The sequence below is a fragment of the Athene cunicularia genome (genome assembly GCF_003259725.1).
Source record: "Athene cunicularia isolate RWA chromosome 3 unlocalized genomic scaffold, athCun1 chr3_part1, whole genome shotgun sequence".
In the NCBI taxonomy this organism is placed as follows: domain Eukaryota; kingdom Metazoa; phylum Chordata; class Aves; order Strigiformes; family Strigidae; genus Athene; species Athene cunicularia.
Genome location: NW_020799097.1, coordinates 17,917,516 through 17,938,264, shown reverse-complemented (window position 1 = coordinate 17,938,264; position 20,749 = coordinate 17,917,516). Strand labels below are relative to the sequence as shown.

Here is a 20,749-nt window from a genome sequence, read left to right as displayed (position 1 = left end):
AAAGATAAATATAATCTGCCAACAAAAGTTGAGTAGTGTTTTTCAGCTTGTGACAAGAAGGAAGAACTGCACTACAGGGGTGACAAACTCATTCTGTGGTGACAGCTGCAAAGTAAAGTTTGGTTTTAATTGTAGTTCATGAAACAGGATGTAAACTTAAACTTATTTATTGGCTTTAGTCCACAAAAAATATCCCTCAATAGCAAAGAAAGGTTTGAAGGTGGGGAATTACTATTTTTAGTAAGCAGAATTTTAAAAAGTAAATTATATCAACTCATTCTGGAGCCATCTGCATTCCTTTGGTTGGTTGGTTGTATGTGCTGTGTGTGGCTTGTTCAGAGCAACATGGAATGGTTCTAACCAGGCAAGGGCTTCTTAGTCTTCAGAGGTTTTAGTTCTTAGTTCTAAATCACTCACTAAAACTACAGAAGAACTTAGTGTATTATTAACATAGCTGTAGGTTGCATTTCTATATTTCAAATAATGGAGGCTTTTTCTTTTTTTTTTTTTTCCTTGTTGCTGAGTGATGGTTTTGTTTTAAACCTCATATTAGTTGCTAGTAAGTTCAGACTGAATAAGATGTTTTGGGGTAGTACCATATATGAAAATCTGAATGGGAGTTATTTCTCATCTTCTTTTGCAGTTTGTAGAACTGAAGTCTGACTGCAAATGGTTACTTTTTGTGCAGATTCTATGTATATGTGAAATTGGCTTTCTGAGCAGTTTGTTCCAGGTTCTGTACAACTAATAGGTGACTTTTCCGTTAAGAAGGGATTGCAAAGAGTCAGTGGAGTTGGGGATAGTTTTTTTTATTTTCTTCAATGAGTGACAAGGAACCAGAAGCCACTGACTACTTCAGATGCATCAAGCGACAGGGAAAAGCAGTAGGATTTTAGTACTTAAATCTGCTGGAATGTACTGGCAATATATGAATTAGGGAAAGAGGCACAAGTCAAGACACTGCTGCTGTGTATTTTGACTTTCATAGAGAAGAGTTAGGCAACCACTGCATACCAGTCCTTGTAGCAATTGTCTGTCTTGTGCAAAAGGGTCTCTTGCTGCATAACAAAGTCAGTTCCAGAGCTTTCACAAGCAGAACTTCCACTTTTTCTTCTTCTTTGAATGCAACTTACACAAATTCATTACAGCAGCATCTGAGAAATTTTCTTGACCCTTCCTAGATTCAGACATGACAGTGGAACTTCTAATTTTATCTCTAATCAGTTTTTCATTTTCCTCTTGGTATATTGATCCTAGCACGGATTGATAGCTCTCTGTGTTTACTGTTATCTCAGTATTACTGGATATTCCTCCCATCCCCCATAGCTAGTAATTCAGCTCTTCCTTCTTTTTCCTTAAATCTGGCTTGCTTTGTGCATGCCTCAATTCAGTTTCACTTTCCTATAAAATTTGCAGGTTGGCATGAAAACATCCCGCAGGATAAGAACTGCCAGTGGGAATGAAGCTGCCAGAGAGCTCTGCATTTTGGAGAGGGGACCTGTCAGCTTCATCCCTTTCCTTTGCCACGGTGGTAAAAGACTGATTTTTAGCTTGCCATATTAATCAGTAGTCCTTTTAATGTCTCTGTCATAATTCTGAGGTGTTGATTCCCATTTCAGTAAAGAATAGAGTGCAGGGCTGAGGAGGAAGCAGGTTGGTGGCTGGTCTGTCACAGGCACAAGCTGAGCTGTACAAGCAAAGTAGTTTTCTCAGGGGCTATGGAAGAAACTTATGCAGGAACTTGGAGCCCTCTCAGACCTCACTGTCCTCTGTTCCAAGCCAACACCCGCTTTTCAACCATGCTTTCTTTAACCAAAATGCAAAGCGAGTATCCCCAGAGGAAAACATTTGAGTATTAGTAGAGAAGGCAGGAGAGAGTACAAACTGTCTGTGACACAGGATAATTACATTGCCTTGTGCACTACATACCACTTTGTCTGCTTTTTCTATCTGTTAAGTCGCCAACCACTGTTGGCGTTGCAGGAACACAGGCCTTCTGGTTGTTTCAGGTCACTAGCAGGTATTGGACTACTGTCCTCAACTCAGCTTAGGTCCTTCAAATCTATGGTTAGAAGCTAAGCTCAGTTTGTCACTCGGTATTGAAGTGTTGTGCCCAAGTGCAAGAACCTGTATGGCCAACCAGCACTTGGGAGAGGAGGTCTCTGCCCAGCAGCCTAAATTTTTGCTCTAGCATTATTTTTCTCTGACTATAATTGGTACCTTTTATATTGCTTTGTGACTATTTTTTTCCTACTGATTTTGGTCATTTATCAGGCATTTTTACAAATGGTTAGTTATTTTTATTCATTTGCTAACAACTATATAGTCAGAAGCCCCATGTGGCCAGCTTATGCTTTATATGTTTTTAAATCTTGGTTTTGGATGTTTCCTGATCTTCATGTCCTTCTCATTTTCACTGTGTTCTGTAGACTTTCAATAGTGAGGTTTGTTTTTTTTTGTTCTTTTACAGTATGGGTAGACTACAAATGTGCTGGTAGTTACTTCCATAGTTGCTTTGTTAGTCATATTCCCAAACTCCCCATTAACTCAACTGCGTGACTTCTGCTATTAGACTTCAGTGGCTTAAAGCTTATGTAGCACTGCCTTGGCTTACAGCTGGTGTAGTATATCTGGTGCCAAAACTTCCCTATTTTCCATTTAGAACAGAGGTTGGTATGGATGAAAGAAACACTGAATCTCCCATCTTCTGTTGTATTGTCAGGTCTTCCTACACTGCTCTGCTCCAATCTTCTCCTCCTAAATGAGCTCTGAAGCCCACCAAGTACCCTTGCTCAGGTTGTGATGCTCTTGCTCCAATTTGTGCTGACTGGTGTAACAGAGATGCACTGCCTTTGTGTCTCCAATTTTTAAACAAATGGTTTGTTCCAACACTTGGAGAAGCAGCAGCCAGCTACTGTGGTCCTTCCTCTTGTTTGGTTTTAAAGTAGTGCAGCTTTGTTCTTGAATCTATTTAATTGGTTTCCTGCTGGAAAGAAACTAAAGGGCTGACTTTGCCAATTAACTTAGTATTAGTAAACAATGGAGGTTAATCAAGGATTTCAGAAATGGAATGTGAGATACTTCTGATGGTTAAACACTTTTTCTTTGGTGGGGTTTTCTTTTCATTAAATATGGAATAGGAATTCAAATACATTCCAGGGTTCAGTTCCTTCCCTCTGGAAGTTTTCTTCCTGTCTAGTTTTCACACTGACAGCCTATTTAATCCTAAAAGCATGTAGAGCTCTTAACTCCTAGCCAAGCACTTACTGTCCTTTGACAAAAAAAAAAATAATGCGGAGAATGACTTCAGGCCTGTGACACATCTTACTCATGTAATAGACTATCTTTAGGAACATTAATAGCCATATTTTAAATTAAATTTTTATTATTGGCGTCCTAGATTGCTAGGTGCAATAAAGCCAAACAAGAGAGAGCAACCAGATTGAGTTTACTAGGAATATCTAAAAACAAACCACAAAAGCTAATTTTAAGCAGTGGATTGAAATCCACGTTGTTCAGTTTAGAACCTCTGGAACAATTCCTTTCCAAATGTCTCTATTTTAAACTGGTATGTCAGACCACTGTGGCTGCTCTTTCATGGTCTTCTTAACATAAAACACTATGGTGACCGTTAAAGTAAATAGGAAAAAGCAGCAATTACAGAACTTACCAAAAAAGATTCGTTTCTTAGTACAGTGGATTCCCTCCAAATAGGAGGGTATGTCTGAAGAGCTGGGTGGGTGGTGCGTGTGTACCATGCTACTTGGCTGGAACCATAATAAGCGACTTCATCTGTGATCTTCTCAGAACCTGAAAAGAGGGCAGGCTTCTGTGGTTTATGTCTTGTTTGGTTTGGGAAAGCACAAGCTGAACTTGGAAATATTCCTACAATGTAAAATGTTCAACACGTGGCCTCTGGAAAGTGTAGAATATCTTTAACTACCATTTTAAAATAATAACTTTCTCTAACAAAATTTTGTTTTACTAAGGCTTTCCTGCTTTATTTTTTAACTTTTTTGAAATAAAGTTAAATGGTTGACATGATTGCTTCTGCTTTTTTAGGCTGTATACAAAAGGGAGGAAGCTACAGGAGTCAGAACTGCTCAGACAAATATTGTTTCAGGATACTACTTGACAGTCAGATGGGTCTAGAGAAAATGCTTGTCCACTAAATTCAGCTACTTATCCATTTTTTGAGGCAGAGAATTTAGTACCAAGTCTATTAATAATTAGTTGAATTGTTTTATAACTTTGTATTGATTTAACTCCTGAAACCTGTGGTCCGCTGCAGTGTGCACTATACAAATATAGAAGAAAAAGTCAAATCTTTTTTCCACAGAGGAGTTTGCAGTCTGAGAGTGATACTGACCCTATTCTGGGTATCTTACAGTATGGAGAAAGACCTGACCTAGTGTTTGAGGTAGTTTGTTTGATTCCTGTTAGTAAACTGTCTGTGACTGCTGAGCAACATCTGAGTATCTGTCAAGCTCCTGAAAAATTTTTTTCAGATGTAACTGATGTTCAGTTTGAGAGGCTTGACGTAAATGTTTTACACAGGGGTGAAGTGTGTCTTCAAAGAGCTATTGGCTGTTTCATGGGTATTGGTTTTGTGGGACAAACTTTAGTCATCTTTTAGATAATGGACTCCCACATGGACTTAGGGAAGGAGCTTATCTGAACAAGTGATTTAGGGAATATATTGTATGTATCAATCCTTTAAGCATAAGTTTTGCTGCTTTGTTTTTGTTTGGGGTTTTTTTTAGGAAATAAAATTGCTTATTTCTGGTAATGTTAAGCTTCCTTTAAAAACCGTCAAGACTCACTGAAGAAAGCTCTTCTTCTGACTGTTCTGTTTCTATAGCTCTTCTTTATAACCCCCTCTAGAATGATGACCACAAACTTAAGCTGCCCTAGAAATGTTTAACTTTTTGCTAGAATAAGTCTATGCAAATTTCCTTCACTATATGCTGCAATGCCAGATCTCTCTGCTGGGAAACTGTAAAGAATAAGTATGTGTTTTCTCTCCCTGTGCCCAACATGCTGTCTCCTAGTCAGCAGGTCAGCACTGTGACCCGCAAGAAGTATCCTTCCTGCCCAGTTACTAGCAGGTAGGAGTTACAGATTGAGTAGAATGCAGGTGGTATTTACAGAGACATAAACCAAAACTGTTCCTGTGAATGTGCAGCGTGGGATACACGTAACATGCCAGAACTGAGTATCTGTTGCAATGTGTGTGTTGATTTGGGGAGGGGTTAATAGGGTCTAGGAGTGCTAAGAGGCAATGTAAAATGTTAGCAGGCAATTTCTATCTTGTGAGTAGGCTGTCACTTTCACTACATGTCAAATCTATAGCAAAGTCAAATATTCTGATCACACTGGGTGTTTTTGCATTGCTTCATTGTTACCTCAGGTGTTCCCTCTTTAGCAGAATGAATGATGTGGGTATGTAGAAGGCGTAAGGGATTGATTTAAGTACTTTCAGTTTATCCTTTCTAACAATGCAGTGATGTGTTAGGCAACGTGCTTGTTTATTTTATTTTTTCATTGCAATTCAAATCAACTATGCTGATATAATTTTAGAAAAGCTTTATTTAATTTTTTTTTTTGATAGCTTATTCTATACTGAGTTGGTATTTTCTGCTTGGGTAACTCAAAAGCAAAGCCTCTTCCATAATATTAAAGATAAAAAAACCAAAAAGTCCTAATCAGCTCCACACTGTCCTTACTAACTGAATTAATTGGCAGGGAAAGCCATTTACAAATGTAGAACTGTCAGTAGTTTGTTCTTAAGGTTTTGTTATAAATGAGAAAAGAAAAACTATAGTTCAAGCTCCAAACCACCTTAATTTAGTACAATTAATCAATGAGTAAGTAGAGAAAACTAAATGGAAACTAGAAGTTATAAACCAAGGCCCAATACTTATTGATTTTTAAGAGCTGTACTCAAGCATACAAAGCAGTATGGAGAAAATTCTGGTCGCATTCCTCTGCATGTGTTCTGGAAATCAAAGATCTGTAATTTACCAGTACTTATTATCTAGAAAACTATAGCGTGGGGAGCCCTGAAGGAAGTGTTTCCACTGTGGTCAACCTGTGCTCTTTCTTCCCTTTATGCTTTCTGCTGTCTCTACGTGCCCTTAGTGCTTCAGCCTTTAGTTTTCGTCTTTCTGTCCTTACTGCTGCAGAGGCATTATGTGTGGTCTCTGCCACACGCAGATGAGGTGCTACAGTGCTGCTGCTTTCTGCAATAAAGGGGTATGCATGTTATATATATGTGTTATACTGCAAATGCTGTTAAATGTGGGGAGAGGGGAAAAAACTACCACTAACAAGAAAGCAGAAGACATTACTATGCAACAGTAAGTATTACTGTGAAGGATTAGAGCTGGGGCTGATGTTGAGGCTAATACATTAGACCTCTGAAAATACTGCAAATGCTGATTCTCACTCTGCAGAGGGAGAAAAGGAAAATGTGCAATCAAGGCAGCTAATGCACTACTCATCCACCCACCAGCCTATGTGATGTGGTAGGTACCAGCTGATGTCTGAAGCATGACTAAACTGTGAGAGCTGTGCAGTTATGCAGTAAGTTTGAGGCAGAAGAGGTTATCAGTAGTTTCTTACAACTCAGATGATGTTCTAATCACCAGATCATCCTTTTTTTTTGGTGTGTGTATTCTTGGTGTTCATGCTGACATGAGAACTTCCTCTTGATTGTGTTTGTTAAAGGTCTTCCAAGGTCTGTGCTAAATGACTGTTTTGCTGATTAAGGATATGGATTAAACTCGGACATCAGAGTGAAAAGAGTAGGTGTATTTTACTGTTGAAAACTAAATAATGTAACAGAGTAATACAGAAAACATACAGTAAGGAAAGACAGAATAATGCACTTAAAGCAAAAAAAATAGGATAATACAGAGTAATACATCACATCATTACTACACGAGAGAGACAATAGTGATTAAGAAAGATCCCTCACCACTTGCACACGTTCCCATCACCCAGCCCCGCAGTGGCCGGGCAGCCCCAGTTGCAGCGAGGGTTTGCAGAGCCTGTCCCGGCAAGGGGGAAATCCTACGTGGGGCATCCACCCACAGGTGAGGCTGCCAAAGTCGCTGTGAGCGGATCCAGCCTTATACACCAGAGATCGACCAGCCAGAATAGCTGGCACCTTTGCTTTGAGCGGAAAATTTCTGGTTTCATTCTCCTGTTGGATTCCACCCAAAACCTGGCCAGGGCTTGGAGAGGGGAAAACCAAAGGAGTTTCTAACAAGGCCAAATACTGGGGTTCTGAGCCTTGAGCAAGGCTGAGAAAGGAAAGCTGCGTACATTCTCTCAGCATTTCATCCTCACTACTGATTATATTCTGTCTAAGCTGCATCTTTCACTAATAAGCATACATACTTCATTAATGACTACATGCTAAGTCAGCAGCTTTGGCTTGGGGCCTGTTGAGGCTTCAGTACTTCAACACTTTAGTACTTTTACATCACTATAAGTGGTTTGTTATAACTTAGTACAATACCTACTAGCACAATGGTTTTCCATTATAAAATATACAGGATTCATCTATAGGTCAACTCTGGCTTGGACCAGTTGTCCAAGCCTTAGCACTTTCATGACCTGACTGGACCATCAATAAGAAGGGAGGAAGAAACGAGACCAAATTAAACATCTGCCCCTAATCAAAGTGTTATTACAGAGTAAGAATCTGTAAAATCCCTAGGCCACGTGAGTGACAGGTCTGTGCTCAGGCATGAGCATGAATGTCACACTGGATTGTGGAAAAATGTAGTTGGAGCAGGTAATCCTGTAATGTGCACAAGGAAACTTGGGAACAAACAAGATTTTATTCACAAAGCTGGTATGGCAGAGATATTAACATGGAACATAATATAATTAAATTTTGTAACATTATACTTTAAAAAGGTAAACTGCTCCTCTCCCAGAGAGAAGAGGAAAACTCGTTCCAAGCCAGTTTTCTAGTGGGACACCCTGACCTCTCTTGTTTGGCTGATTTGGGCTGTCTTCCCTTGGATACTGTGCAGTGAAGGTGCAACTGAAGAACTCTGTTGTGATGCAGATGATGTGATGGGAAGAGGGCAGGCTGCTTCAAGCAGGAGGAAGTTAGAGCAACAGTATTATGTATAGGAAAGGAGACAAATAGACAAGACTTTTAGGAGGGTGTGTGGAAATAATCAATTGGATTTGAACAGTGCCCAGAGATTTTAATCCAGAGTCATCAGCTTTCTCAGAGCAGAAGTTGATGTCCTAGCTGATAGGTATAACTTACCATGTGAAGCATCAGATAATATGAAGGGTTGACTTTCTGGTGACAGATACAGGAATTCTCAAATCTTTTCTTCTGTTATCCGTTTTTAAATTTGGTGGTACTACTACTACTACTACTAAGAGAAACAGTGAGTAGATAGTACTGTTGGTCAAGATAGATCCTGTTTGCAGGATGTACTGAGTAGGCTGTATCAGAGTTTTCTTGGTGTTTGAGAGAGAGGAAAGAAATAAATCATCTTACTGATCTATAATTTGGCCCATTGCACAGCCCAAGACATTGGATTTATTGTCAGGAGATGTACTTCTTCTAGAAGGACGTGGTGGCATTTTTTCTGTTTGGGTGTTCTTTTTCCTTTAGTGCCTGGTATTGGACACATGATCTCCCTCTGAAGGCCTTCAAAATCACTCCTTCCTCTCACTCAGTAGGTAATGTAGGCAGTTATCTTAAAAAATCTGCTTTTTAGGCACCAATAATAAGGTGACTATTTTAGGTAGTCCAAATCCCATCCTAAATTTCTCCTTATGCTTAGTCAGGTGTGTCACACCAAGATGTTGAGTGAGTTTGTATGCCGTGATATCTAACTCAAATCAACTGTACTTTTCTATTTTCAGAGGACTAGAAGGGCAGTTCTGGGTCATAGCTGATGTACAGTGCAATATGGTATAAAAGAAGCTGTTACTTCTACAGAGAATCTAAGTGCTAGCTAGAGTTTCTGATTTTAGACATGGTTTTGGAAAAAGTAAAAGTAATTTTCCAGATGGCTGTAATTACTGCACAAAATATTTCTATGAAGTTTTACTCTTTCTATGAAGACTCTTTCTCTTTTCTTGTATTTAGCAATATTTTTCTTCCTAGTCCTTTTGACTAGATGCTCTGTTGGTGGTTCTCCCTCTTAATATTGTTAGTGGAAGATAACTCTTCAGAACAAGGGAGAACTTCATGCTAATGTCTAAAGGGCAGATCCGGGGCATGAGACTGGGAATTTACTGTCCACATTGGGAGCTGTGAAAAATGCTGTCTCTTACAAATATCTGCTTGGAATTTGGTGATTGTTACTGAGTCACAGGAAAAAAGAGAGCTGTGGGTAAGTTAAACAGACTTTACCCCACTTTGAATGCTGTTTTCAGCTACCAGCATATCTGATTTGCAGTTCAAGTGTAGCATGTGAAGGGATGGTACTTGTGGATATGGTGTCTTACAGCTAAGATATGAGCTCTTATCAGAACCTGATCTCCACTGCTAATATACAAATGACAGACAGTAAGAGGGTTGGTGGTGGGTTTTTTCAATCCCATGTACTTTGTTGCTTTATCTGAGCCTTATACAGCACTGGGCAGTGCACTAAGCATGTATTTTGCTATAGTTGCAAGGAAAAGGAGAATTTTGATTTCCGTTTGACTGGTGGAAATGAGATAGCTGCTTAGCTGGTCTCTAAGTGTCTCAGTGAGCACTAGGGCTCCACTTCCCTTGGTTATATGCACATTTTCTCAGTAATTTTACATAGCTTTGAATGTAGCTTCTAACTTTAAGCTTCCAAGGTTATTCTCTTCCCTCCAATAGAGAAAAACTCACAGATCTCAAGCTTGGTGGTGTATCAGCTTTGTGTAAATACAGCTCTTAATTTTCTGGAAGAGTCAACTATGGAAAAGGAAAAACCTTTTGATACATTAAAGTTTCAAACTGCTCCTTACTGATCTATTGCTATTGTGGAGATAGCTCTGTACTAATTTATCAGTTCCTTGTAAGCAGAGAGGAGGGAAAGAATAGGAGGAAGCAAGGAAATGGGTGGAGGGGGAAGAGTTGTGGAAGAAAGAATAAAACCATGGGAAAATGTAAGGGATGGGAGGAAAGGCATAGCAAAGCAGTTGTTTTTTTTACTGAATGGTTTATGAGTTTCTTGAAAACAATATGAGGTAACCCTAGAGAGTAGTGGAATTGTCTGTGCCTTTGTTATTACTGTGGCCTTCACAAGCTCGAGCATAATTCAGTCATGAGTGACTTCCCACTGCCAGATAGTGTTCAGGGGTTGTTGCAGCTGTGGGTTGCATGTTCAGGTTAAAGCTGGGTTTAGTTAAAACCAGTCTCTTGGGTTGTCTTCATCTTACCTCACTTTAAGACTTCTGACAGATGTTGAAGTCTGTCAGATTCACCCTGGGCTCCTTTCAGTGTGAGACAGTTAGGACCAGCAAGAGGGCAAGACATATGGGTGGAAATCAGCCCAAGGTTTAAGGTAGTTTAAGGCTCTTGGGTTATCTGTAGCCAGTAGCAGAGCTCTAGCTGGTATGGCCAGCAGAATCACCAAAATAGTTGGCACGGTGACTATAATGAGAGCTCATGCCTAGCTGTGTTAATTTGCAGTAGGACTTAACTGTGTTCTGAGCTGCCTGCCTTGACTGATGAACGCTAGCTGTGTAGCCCTTGGTGTACGCATGGTTTTGAGCATACATTCTGTTAACAAAGGTGGTGGCTACAAGATGCAGAATACTCTGTAAATCTGAAAACTTAGTAACCATCAGCTTTCTTTCAGTAGAAGCAAAGTCTGAAAACATTCAGCCAGTAAAATGAATTTAACTTTCCTATTTTGTCTTGTGATAATAAAAAACCCAAGTCAACAGCATGTTGCTCTTTCAATCTGAAAGTCTCGTGGTTGTTTCCAGCATCTTCTGAAATGGTTATTCATATCACAACTCTTTTTAAAAAAGACTAAACTGTTTTTGTTACATTCAGCTGTCAGTGGAGAGGGAAGGTTTGGGTTTTTTCCTAAACTCTTGTTCCTTTGGTCATGATGCCAGTAGGTTGTTTTAATCTGTGCTTGATCTCAGAGTCTCTCAACTGATATCAGTCATGTAGTCTCGGTTCTGGTTTGTTGAAACCTGGGGAGAAGAGGAGCAGTGGAGTGTAGAGTGTCACTCTTCACATGGAGAAAATCTTTATTTCCTAGATTCTGTGTGCAGCTGGTTTTCCTGTCTCTGAAATACTTAAAGAGCTTAAACATTTCAATTGTTAATGATTTAAAGTGTGATCTTCCACACTTTTACATGGGCTTAGTGGTTGCCACAATAATTCATAGATAGTGCCTTGGTCTTTAGTATTCAAAGGTAATGTTTCATTATATTCAATTTTATGGGAGTTTTTAATGAGGATCTAATGTGTTCATGACTCGAAGCAAGCAGATGAGAGGCAGGCTTGTGGTCTTCAGACCAAAACGTGTTGCATTTGTGCCAGTTTCAGATCCAGGTGATACACCTGTGCTACAGCATCTAGCCTTTTCTCCAGTATGATGGGAGTGGCATTCTTCTGATCAGGGTGGAGGAGAATGCTTTTAAAATGCTTATCATTGTGGCCTAGCTGTTACAGATTCTCTTGAGGCCTTGTCTCTCAGGCTGCTGAGGCCCTGAGGTGTTGCTGAGGATCTGGGACTCCACTGCTGGGAAACAGGATGGTGCAAGGACTACTTAGCTCTCTCCCTGACATGCTCTGCTGCTCTAGGACTCATATAATCCTTTGGATAGCAAACATTGATTAGACACATGAATTCTGAGCCATGTTCCCTTAATATTAGATATCTCTCTCATTCACGTCATCTTTTGGTGATATTGAATGTTTGGGGCATAAGGCAGTGGAATTCCACTTCAGTAGTCGTTCTACCCTGTACATCAAAATACATTTCTTCTGGGAACTTGCAGGAAGAAGATATTTTTCCTCCTATTTTTCTCCTTATTTCTCCCCTGTCTTTCCTGTGTGATCTGGCTTCCTTCTCACCCCTTTTTATTAAATTATGTGGGGGTTTTCTGCATACCATTGAATATTCCAGTTCTTTCCCTTCTGCCTGACCACAATTTCTTTCAGATGAAATAAAGTGATTTTTTTTAAAAAAATGTTTTCAGCCCGGCCTATGGGGTCTGACTAACAGCCACACCCAGTTTATTTCAGGTTGCTGTTTGGCAGTGCTTCCAGAAGCCACAGTGGCACCAGAGCTGGTGACAAGCACGGGAAAATGCAAGGTCAGAAAAGCCTTTGTCTGTGTCACATTACTCAGCAGCAGTATTTTTTGGGATACATGAAAAGATCTTGCCCTCTGAGGTACTTCTGCATGGACAGAAGATGAGCTTGTGGCATGTCTATTTGTAGTAGTCTTTAGAAGTTGGCCGTTTAAAAATCTGTTTTCTGTGTTTGTCTCTAATATCTTTTCCTTTCTACCTAACCATGCATATGACAGGTCATATCATCATATGCATCCATAGATCTAGAAGCTGTCCATTACTTCTATAATATTTAAAATCTTTCATGGTCTGTGCCATAATCAAACCAAGTGGTGTAATTTTCTTTTTTTTTTTTTTTTTCCTCCTTATGTGATACTAATTTCTCAGGAAGAAAGAACAAGAAAAGTTCTTAGCCAGGTATTTAGCAAATAAAATATTTTTTTAACTTCTCCCTAACTGTGACTTTTCCCAGAAGCAGCCCAGTAGATTTTTTTGTTTCCACTCTTGATGCTATTGTTCAAATGCATTTTACGACAAACCAGCTGTTCTTTCTGTCTTCTTTTTCTTCTTGGACGTTGGAATGTTTCAATGTAATCTTTATACATTTATATAATTTTATGTTATATATACATGTGTACATATATTAGATATTTATATATTTTTTAAAATGTTTTTTATCAGTCAGGAGGGACGTAAAGCAAAGCAGCATAGGGCTATTCATGAGGTTGACTGATGTCCCTGGAATAATTGTTTCAACTCAAGGAAGAGCCTGTTTCCCACATACTATATTGGCCAGGAGATTGAAGTTGCTAACAGTGCTCTAAGCTTTTACATGGTCTTTTATCTCTTCTGGGTTCAGGTCCTGGAATAGCTTGAAGATAAGAACAGAGATGGCGAGCTTGAGTTGATGGTTAGCTGGTATAGGGACTTAAAGGCCAGGTCTGAAGAGTTCACATATACTATGTGTTGACATGAATTTCTGCTGTATTCTCTATGAACTGCAGTTTCTTAGGTGTTGAAAAGTCATGCCTGAAAACAGCAGCCTGTTATACTGATGGAAGACAGGACATAGCTGTACTGGTTGGTGTTGTCTGGACCTCAAAGGATGACTGATCTGCTGGACTTGGCACAGTTGATGGTGGATCAGACTTATGAGTGAGCCTTAAGAGTTAGGTAGGCATTTGGCAGGATTTAAGAACTGAACAAAGGCAGGCACTAAACCTCTGTAAGCTAGGCATCTCTAAGCACCTAAACATCTATGTAAATCCAGTCTTCTGTGTATTAGTTTGTCTGACATCTAGCAGAGAATTATTCTACTTTACCTCCCAAGCAGTTCTGTGAGGATGAAGACTTGGAGACAGACAGTTAATGCAGTGGTAGATGTCAGTAGCTAACTGGGATTGATAAGTGAGAGATACTAAGTCTGCCTGCCAACTTTTATAACCATAAAATGTACCTAATGTGTGAAACTATTCATTAATGTGCTTTATAGAGGGACTTTTAAATGGTCTTATCAGTCTATGGTAGAGCTGTGTAACTAAACTAGCAACACCAACAAAAAATAGTTGTGAACTGGTAAATTATGTCATGCAGACTTTTATTTCCCTAGCCATATAATCCTTCTGAGGATTGTTGGAAGAGCCTAGAGACAGAGAAAAATGGCATCAAGTTAAAACTCTGACAGAGTAAAATAATCTAAGGTGTGGGACTGTTGCTGAACACCCTCAGCCACCAACCTTAATCATGTAAACTAGTCTTTGCTGATTTTGGGGTTTTGGAGATAGCTATCAAATCATGTACAGTGAGCTATAGCTGTGTCTACATAGAAAGGCTCAGAATTATTTAGGTCAGAGTCAGAATACTCACTTAATAGATATGGCAGGCAGTGCCAGTTCCAGAGTGCAGTGTAGTAGCCTTTCAGCAGATGACTCTGCTTCAGAAATATGCATTTTTTCAACATAAGTAAAAAATCTGGAGAATTTTTAATAGATTTATATTTTTATAAATATTAGATGTATAAATATGATACATAAACATACTTTATATATTAAGTATATAAAATTGTATTGCAACAGATGTGTTTGACCGTGTAGGAAGAAGCGTAGCCTGGATTATGCGTATACACACACGTATACTGATTTATATATATACATAAACAATTAAAACTGTACTATAGCAGATGTATTTGATTTTATCGAGTAGCCTGGGTTATTTTAACTAGAGTTGTTCTGACAAACAGGGACAATGAGAATGAAAACCAGTTTGAAATCCCATTTCAGTCTCTTCCTTTGACTTCTAAAAGAGCTGGTTTCTATCATGTCAGTAAATTCAGAATTAGATACCTACTTAAGGCAGATGACTTAAGTGTACCTGATTAACTAGCTGTCTGGTAGGAGAGGGGGCTGAAGCCCTTAATTTAGAAATTAAACCCAGCGCTGATCTGAAGCTGAAATTTAGATTCTGTTGAAAGCTCTATTCTGAGCTTTTTCTTGGTGAAAAAGACCCACTAGTTAAAGCATGCTGTGTATGGCTATTTTATTCAAACATATTTTCTAGTCACTTTTTTCTCAAGTAGCTGGTCATGTATCTGTGAAGTGTTGACAGTGTAACTGCAGCTTGACTGTACAGTGCCATGAAATACTTGACTATAGTGCAGTAAGAAAAATCATACCGGTTTATGATTTCTTAAGTGACTTGCATGGAAGAAAGTTGCGTTATTTCCTGCTTTCACAGAGGTTTTTGCAGTTTCCACAGTATTTTGATTTCACTGTTTTCTGCAATTTATTGAAGCCTGGAAAGAAAGAATTGTCCTATTCTTGACCAGAGATCAAGTCAGACATTTGTTCTTACTTGAAAATGTAGTCTGTGTAGGTGGACAAAAACTAAGGGATTACTGTTCAGAAAGCCAGTTTGTATTCATTTAATTCATTAATTGTTGTGCAGAAATAATGAAAAATTCCTTCACCTTCCATACCCATCTCCCAGAACACGTAACAGTCATGCTTTAAATATATTAACATGTTGTTACAGCAACAAGACTTCGGTCACTTCTTTTTCTCTATGCAGTGGTTCGTTTCTTTTTTGTGCACATGCACATGGTTGAAGAATTAAATAGTTGTTAGGTTATGGATTATCTATGAAAAGACTTTTCTTTGAACAACCTATTACTAAAGCTATTTCCTATGCTTCACAGAATCACAGATTCATCTACGTTGGAAAGACCTCAAAGATTATCTGGTCCAACCATTAACCTAACATTGACCGTTCTCAAATACACCAGATCCCTCAGCGCTATGTCAACCCAAGTCTTAAACACCTCCAGGCTTGGGGACTTCACCATCTCCTTGGGCAGCCCATTCCAACACCTAACAACCTGTTCTGTAAAGAAATGCTTCCCAATATCCAGTCTAAACCTTCCCTGGTGCTACTTGAGGCCATTCCCTCTTGTCCTATCGCTTGCTACTTGGTTAAAGAGACTCATCCCCAGCTCCCTGCACCCTCCTTTCAGGGAGCTGTAGAGGGCGATGAGGTCTCCCCTCAGCCTCCTCTTCTCCAGACTAAACACCCCCAGTTCCCTCAGCCGCTCCCCGTACGACCTGTGCTCCAGACCCTGCACCAGCTCCGTTGCCCTTCTCTGGACACGCTCGAGTCATTCAATGTCCTTTTTGGAGTGAGGGGCCCAAAACTGAACACAGGAATCGAGAGGCGGCCTCACCAGTGCCGAGTCCAGGGGTCAGATCCCTTCCCTGTCCCTGCTGGCCACGCTATTGCTGACACAAGCCAGGATGCCATTGGCCTTCTTGGCCCCCTGGGCACACTGCTGGCTCCTGTTCAGCCGGCTGTCAATCAACCCCCCCCAGGTCCCTCTCTGACTGGCAGCTCTCCAGCCACTCCTCCCCAAGCCTGTAGCGCTGCTGGGGGTTGTTGTGGCCCAAGGGCAGCCCCCGGCATTTGGCCTTATGGAAACTCCTCCAGTTGGGCTCAGCCCATGGCTCCAGCCTGTCCAGGTCTCTCTGCAGAGCCTCCCTGCCCTCGAGCAGATCAACACTCCCACCTAACTGGGTGTCATCTGCAAACTGACTGAGGGTGCACTCGATCCCCTTGTCTAGATCATCAATACAGATGTTAAACAGGAGTGGCCCCAAAACCGAGCCCTGGGGGACACCACTCGTGACCGGCTGCCAACTGGATTTAACTCTGTTCACCACAACAATCTGGGCCCGGCCATCCAGACAGTTATTTACCCAGCAAAGCACGTGCACATCCAAGCTGTGAGCAGCCAGTTTTGACAGGAGAATTCTGTGGGAAATGGTTTCAAAGGCCTTACTAAAGTCAAGGTAAACAACATTCACAGCCTTTCCCTCATCCAATAAGCAGGTCACCCTGTCATAGAAGGAGATCAGGTTTGTCAGGCAGGACCTGCCTTTCATAAACCCATGCTGACTGGGCCTGAACCCCTGGTTGTCCCACACATGTTGTGTGATGGTACTCAGGATGAGCTGCTCCGTCAGCTTCCCGGACACTGAAGTCAAGTTGCCAGGCCTGTAATTTCATGGATCGTGTCTCCAACCCTTCTTATACATGGGCATCACATTGGCCAATTTCCAATCTGTTGGGACCTCCCTCATGAGCCAGGTAAATGATGGAAAGCAGCTTGGCGAGCACCCCAGCCAGCTCCTTCAGCACCCTCGGGTGTATCCCATCTGGACCCATAGACTTGTGTGTGTCTGTGTGATGCAGCAGGTCACTGACTGTCTCCTTCTGGATTGCAGGGGGATTGTTCTGCCAGTCTCTGTCTTCTGGCTGAGGAGATTGGATTCCCTCAGTACAACTAGTCTTGTTTTTAAAGACTGAGGCAAAGAAGGCATTAAGCACCTCAGCCTTTTCTTCATCACTTGTTGCTATGTTTTCTTCTGCATCTAGCAGGGGTGGCTCTCCCTGGTCTTTCTTTGGCTGTTGATGTACTTATAGAAACATTACTTGTTATCCTTGACTGCTGAAGCCAGATTAATTTCTAGCTGGGCGTCAGAGCCTGTGAAGTGCTGTTGTTTGTACTGAATTTGGTAATTCCCCACTAAATCTCTAATGAATTAAATATTTATTGGGCTATGATCTGTTCAGGAGGTAGATTGGTCTATAGTTCTGTACCTTTACTAGTTGTATTTCTTGGGGCCTCCTAGCAGGTAGTCAAACCATGAGGCAATATTTTCTGCTGGCTCGTGCTATAACTGGTGGTCTTCAGTATAAGGGTACACCAGTACATATTTTTCAATATTTTGTTCCTCTAGAGCTCCTTTCAGTTGCCTTCTCTTTCTTCATGATGTTAACTTTACATTGTCCCTGAAGCATTCATTGCACATCACTAGAAGGCATGAGAATACAATCTGAAGCCATAGGAGACCACAGCTATGGAACAGGAGTCTTAATCTGGTTCTGACAGAAGGTGTTTTTTTCTCTGCTCTTTTCTTGTGAGCTTGTTGTTTTTTGGGGTTTTTTTGTTTTTTTTTTTTTTAAGAAAAGCTTTCTTAAGCATCATGATGTAAACACAGAATCTTATTATTTAGTTGCCATACTGTTGGATGATCATAAAGCAAGATCTAGCCTGTGCTTTGGAAAGCTTCATTCTCTGTATTCCTTTACAGGGATACCCAGCAGTGATGCGCCACTCGGATGTAGTAGCTTTTTGTACATGTTTTCTAAGGCTAGGTGGCAAATTTCTTGATACTCGGTTTAATGCCACCAGCGAAAACAGGGATCCCCCCCCACCGCATAGTGAATGGAGGATTTAATTATTAAACAATGATGTTTGACAAGGAGTGGTGATCTCTGCTACTGTTTGAGGCTGCACTCAGGTTTTGCTCTCTGTTATCACCATGGCTGAGTTCATCATGAATTATATGTCAGCTGTGTGGGGCAGCCAATCTCTGCTGTCCTGATGGATGCCAGTTTGATTCACTTTCGGTTTGCAGGTGAAGACAAAAAGAAATTACCACAGTGATACCATAAGCCTCTGTTGAAAGTTCTGGGGAACAGGTGTAAGCCTTGGAGCAGAAAGGTTGATATTTTCCCCTTTATCATTGCTTATTGACCCACACTGATTATATATATACTTATTTATATGTCTGGATTGAATTATATCAATGTATTTGGCTTGAACTGTGTCAGATTTTACATCGCCATAAAACTTGCTAGGATTTTGGTCTGCCTAATGTATGCAAGTGCATCTTTAACTTAAATTTATCCCTCTTCATTGTTCATCTGCTAGTTTCATCTGCTTGCTACCATAAACAACAGATGTGCAATAAACTGGGCAGGACAAGCAAAGGACATTCAAACTAATAGCAGACAGAGTTAGTTCAGGTGTATTTGATCACTGCTTCTCAAATACTTCATGAGTCTATTTGAAAATGTCAGATAAACCAAAGTTTGGAAGAAGAAAATTATTTTTGCTGATATTTTGTGTTAAATGAAAAAGTGGCAGTTGACAGGAAAGAAGCAGTCTAATAGCCTTAAAAATCTTGAGATTTCATTTGTATCACCATGTCAAACTTCCATGGTAAAGTCTCAGAAAAGACTGCACAGCACAAGTCTGATTTTGTAATGTGGAGCTATTATTCACGTGCTGTTCTGCAGGTCTGTTTCATCTGTTTCATTTGAAACAGTGTGGAGCTTGTGTGGGGGCTTTTAGAGAAAGTGATCCAGAGCATCCCTGGAAATGGAGTTGTTTAATCTTTCCTCTCTCCCCCTCTCCTCCCTGATGGCTGCACTAGAAATAAATATGATTAGGTTCTGCTTTTTTTGGTGTCTTTGTGTACCTTTTAAAGGGCATCTTCTAATGAGTTAGACAGAATGGAGGGCTAACATAAAATCCTCACTTTGTTTCAGAGAATTTAGAGACCTGGGTGGAGTCGTGTCCACAATTAATTGAATATCAAAGACTCAGACTTCACAAACACTCCTTTGAACTCTCTATGTAATTGGTTTGAGGGCAAAAAGCATATTTTGCTTCAACATCTGCCTAAACCTAGTCTAATAAGCCTTAAAAGTAATTTGTTGCAGTTGTGGAGGTCTTGGAAAGTTCACAGATAATGTAAGTTAGATATAAGCAGTTCCTGTAAGTGTCAGTGGAAAAAAAACCCAAACGACCAAACAATAAAACAAACCACCTGTAGTCATGGTTTTTGTAACTGGCAGTGTGGGGAAGGTAGGGAACCAGCTAATTTTGGGAAGGAGGGAGATGAAATAATGTGGACCTCCCAGCAGCCTCAGGATGTGAATTTCTCACACTTGGAAGGTCAATGTCACCATAACAAAACAAAACTAGTAAATAGGATGTTAAGGTTGGACATAGTATGCAGATTAGCCTAGGTGTTTGGAGGTATGTTGATGTTTTTTGTGGGTTGTTCTTCCCACACCCCCCACCCCCCCGCCGTGTAACTTGTCAATTAGGCTTCCTCTTTGTAGGAATACATTTATTAGTGTGAGATTATTTTCTTTCTGGTTAGCTATCTGGACACACTGAAGCATAGGATATAGGCTCTCTGTGTCGTGCTCTCCTATTGCTGCCTTTGAGGTAATAGCTTAAAATACCTTAGAGGTATTTTATAGCCTCTTTTTATAGCTTTGTTCTATTTGTTCTAGTTGGTTGTTGCTGCAACAGTTGTGCTCTCAGTATATTGCAAGGATTGGGAGAAAAATGCAGGCTAAAACTCTTGAGTGTACTCAAGAATATTCGTTGTTCTTTCTGAAATTATCTTGGAAAACTGTTTGATCTCTCATGCTCTTAAGAACAAAAATATCTGCCTAAGTTGCAATATCATCAGGCTGGAGAAAAGGCATAATAAATGGTTGGTTCATGAAAGACCTTGTTCGTCTTGCCTGGGTAGCTGGACTTGTGGGGGTTAAGTAAGGTATTTTTAGTGATAAAGGATGTATTTTCATTGATGGGTAATCAATATTGGTGAGAGAAAGCTTGCAACTAGTGGTCAAAATGACAGGAACTGGAAATGAGATTTTTGCATGTATAATGTCAGATGAAAGTCTGTGACCTAAGGATATTTCCTGCCTGCTCTCATATTTTGTTAGTGTGTTATGTGTTTGGGTTTTTTTTTTCCTTCTGTTTGTTATATGTGTGGTCTATCAGGCAGGGGATGTATAGCCTACTGCAAGTGCTGACACTATCAAATTAGCCATTGCTGTTTATAGGGGTTTTTTACCAAAATGCTAACAGGCAGCAGCTGACAATGAGATTTTTCAGTGTCAGAAATGTACTGAGTATCAATCTAAGGAAATGATGGAGTATCTTTATTTTTGTGCTGGTTTTCAGACTGCTCTGCAATGACTACAGCAAGATATAGGCCTACCTGGGACTTGGTACTTGATCCATTAGTGTCCTGCAAGCTCTGCCTTGGTGAATATCCTGTGGAGCAGATGACAACAATAGCACAATGCCAATGCATCTTCTGTACCCTGG

At 40.3% G+C, this 20,749-nt stretch overlaps 1 protein-coding gene across 4 annotated transcripts in view; it reads left to right on the top strand.

The window, feature by feature from the left end:
* Positions 1-20,749, top strand: part of RNF144A (ring finger protein 144A) — a 66,795-nt gene that overhangs the window by 16,136 nt on the left and 29,910 nt on the right. For 3 of the 4 annotated variants that reach the window (XM_026845356.1, XM_026845359.1, XM_026845357.1), the window contains one exon: positions 20,603-20,748. In XM_026845356.1, the coding sequence (XP_026701157.1) occupies positions 20,603-20,748 (146 nt within the window). Of the gene's footprint in view, positions 1-4,076; positions 4,174-20,597; position 20,749 lie in introns of all 4 variants that reach the window. The other variant, XM_026845358.1, reaches the window with a different exon arrangement.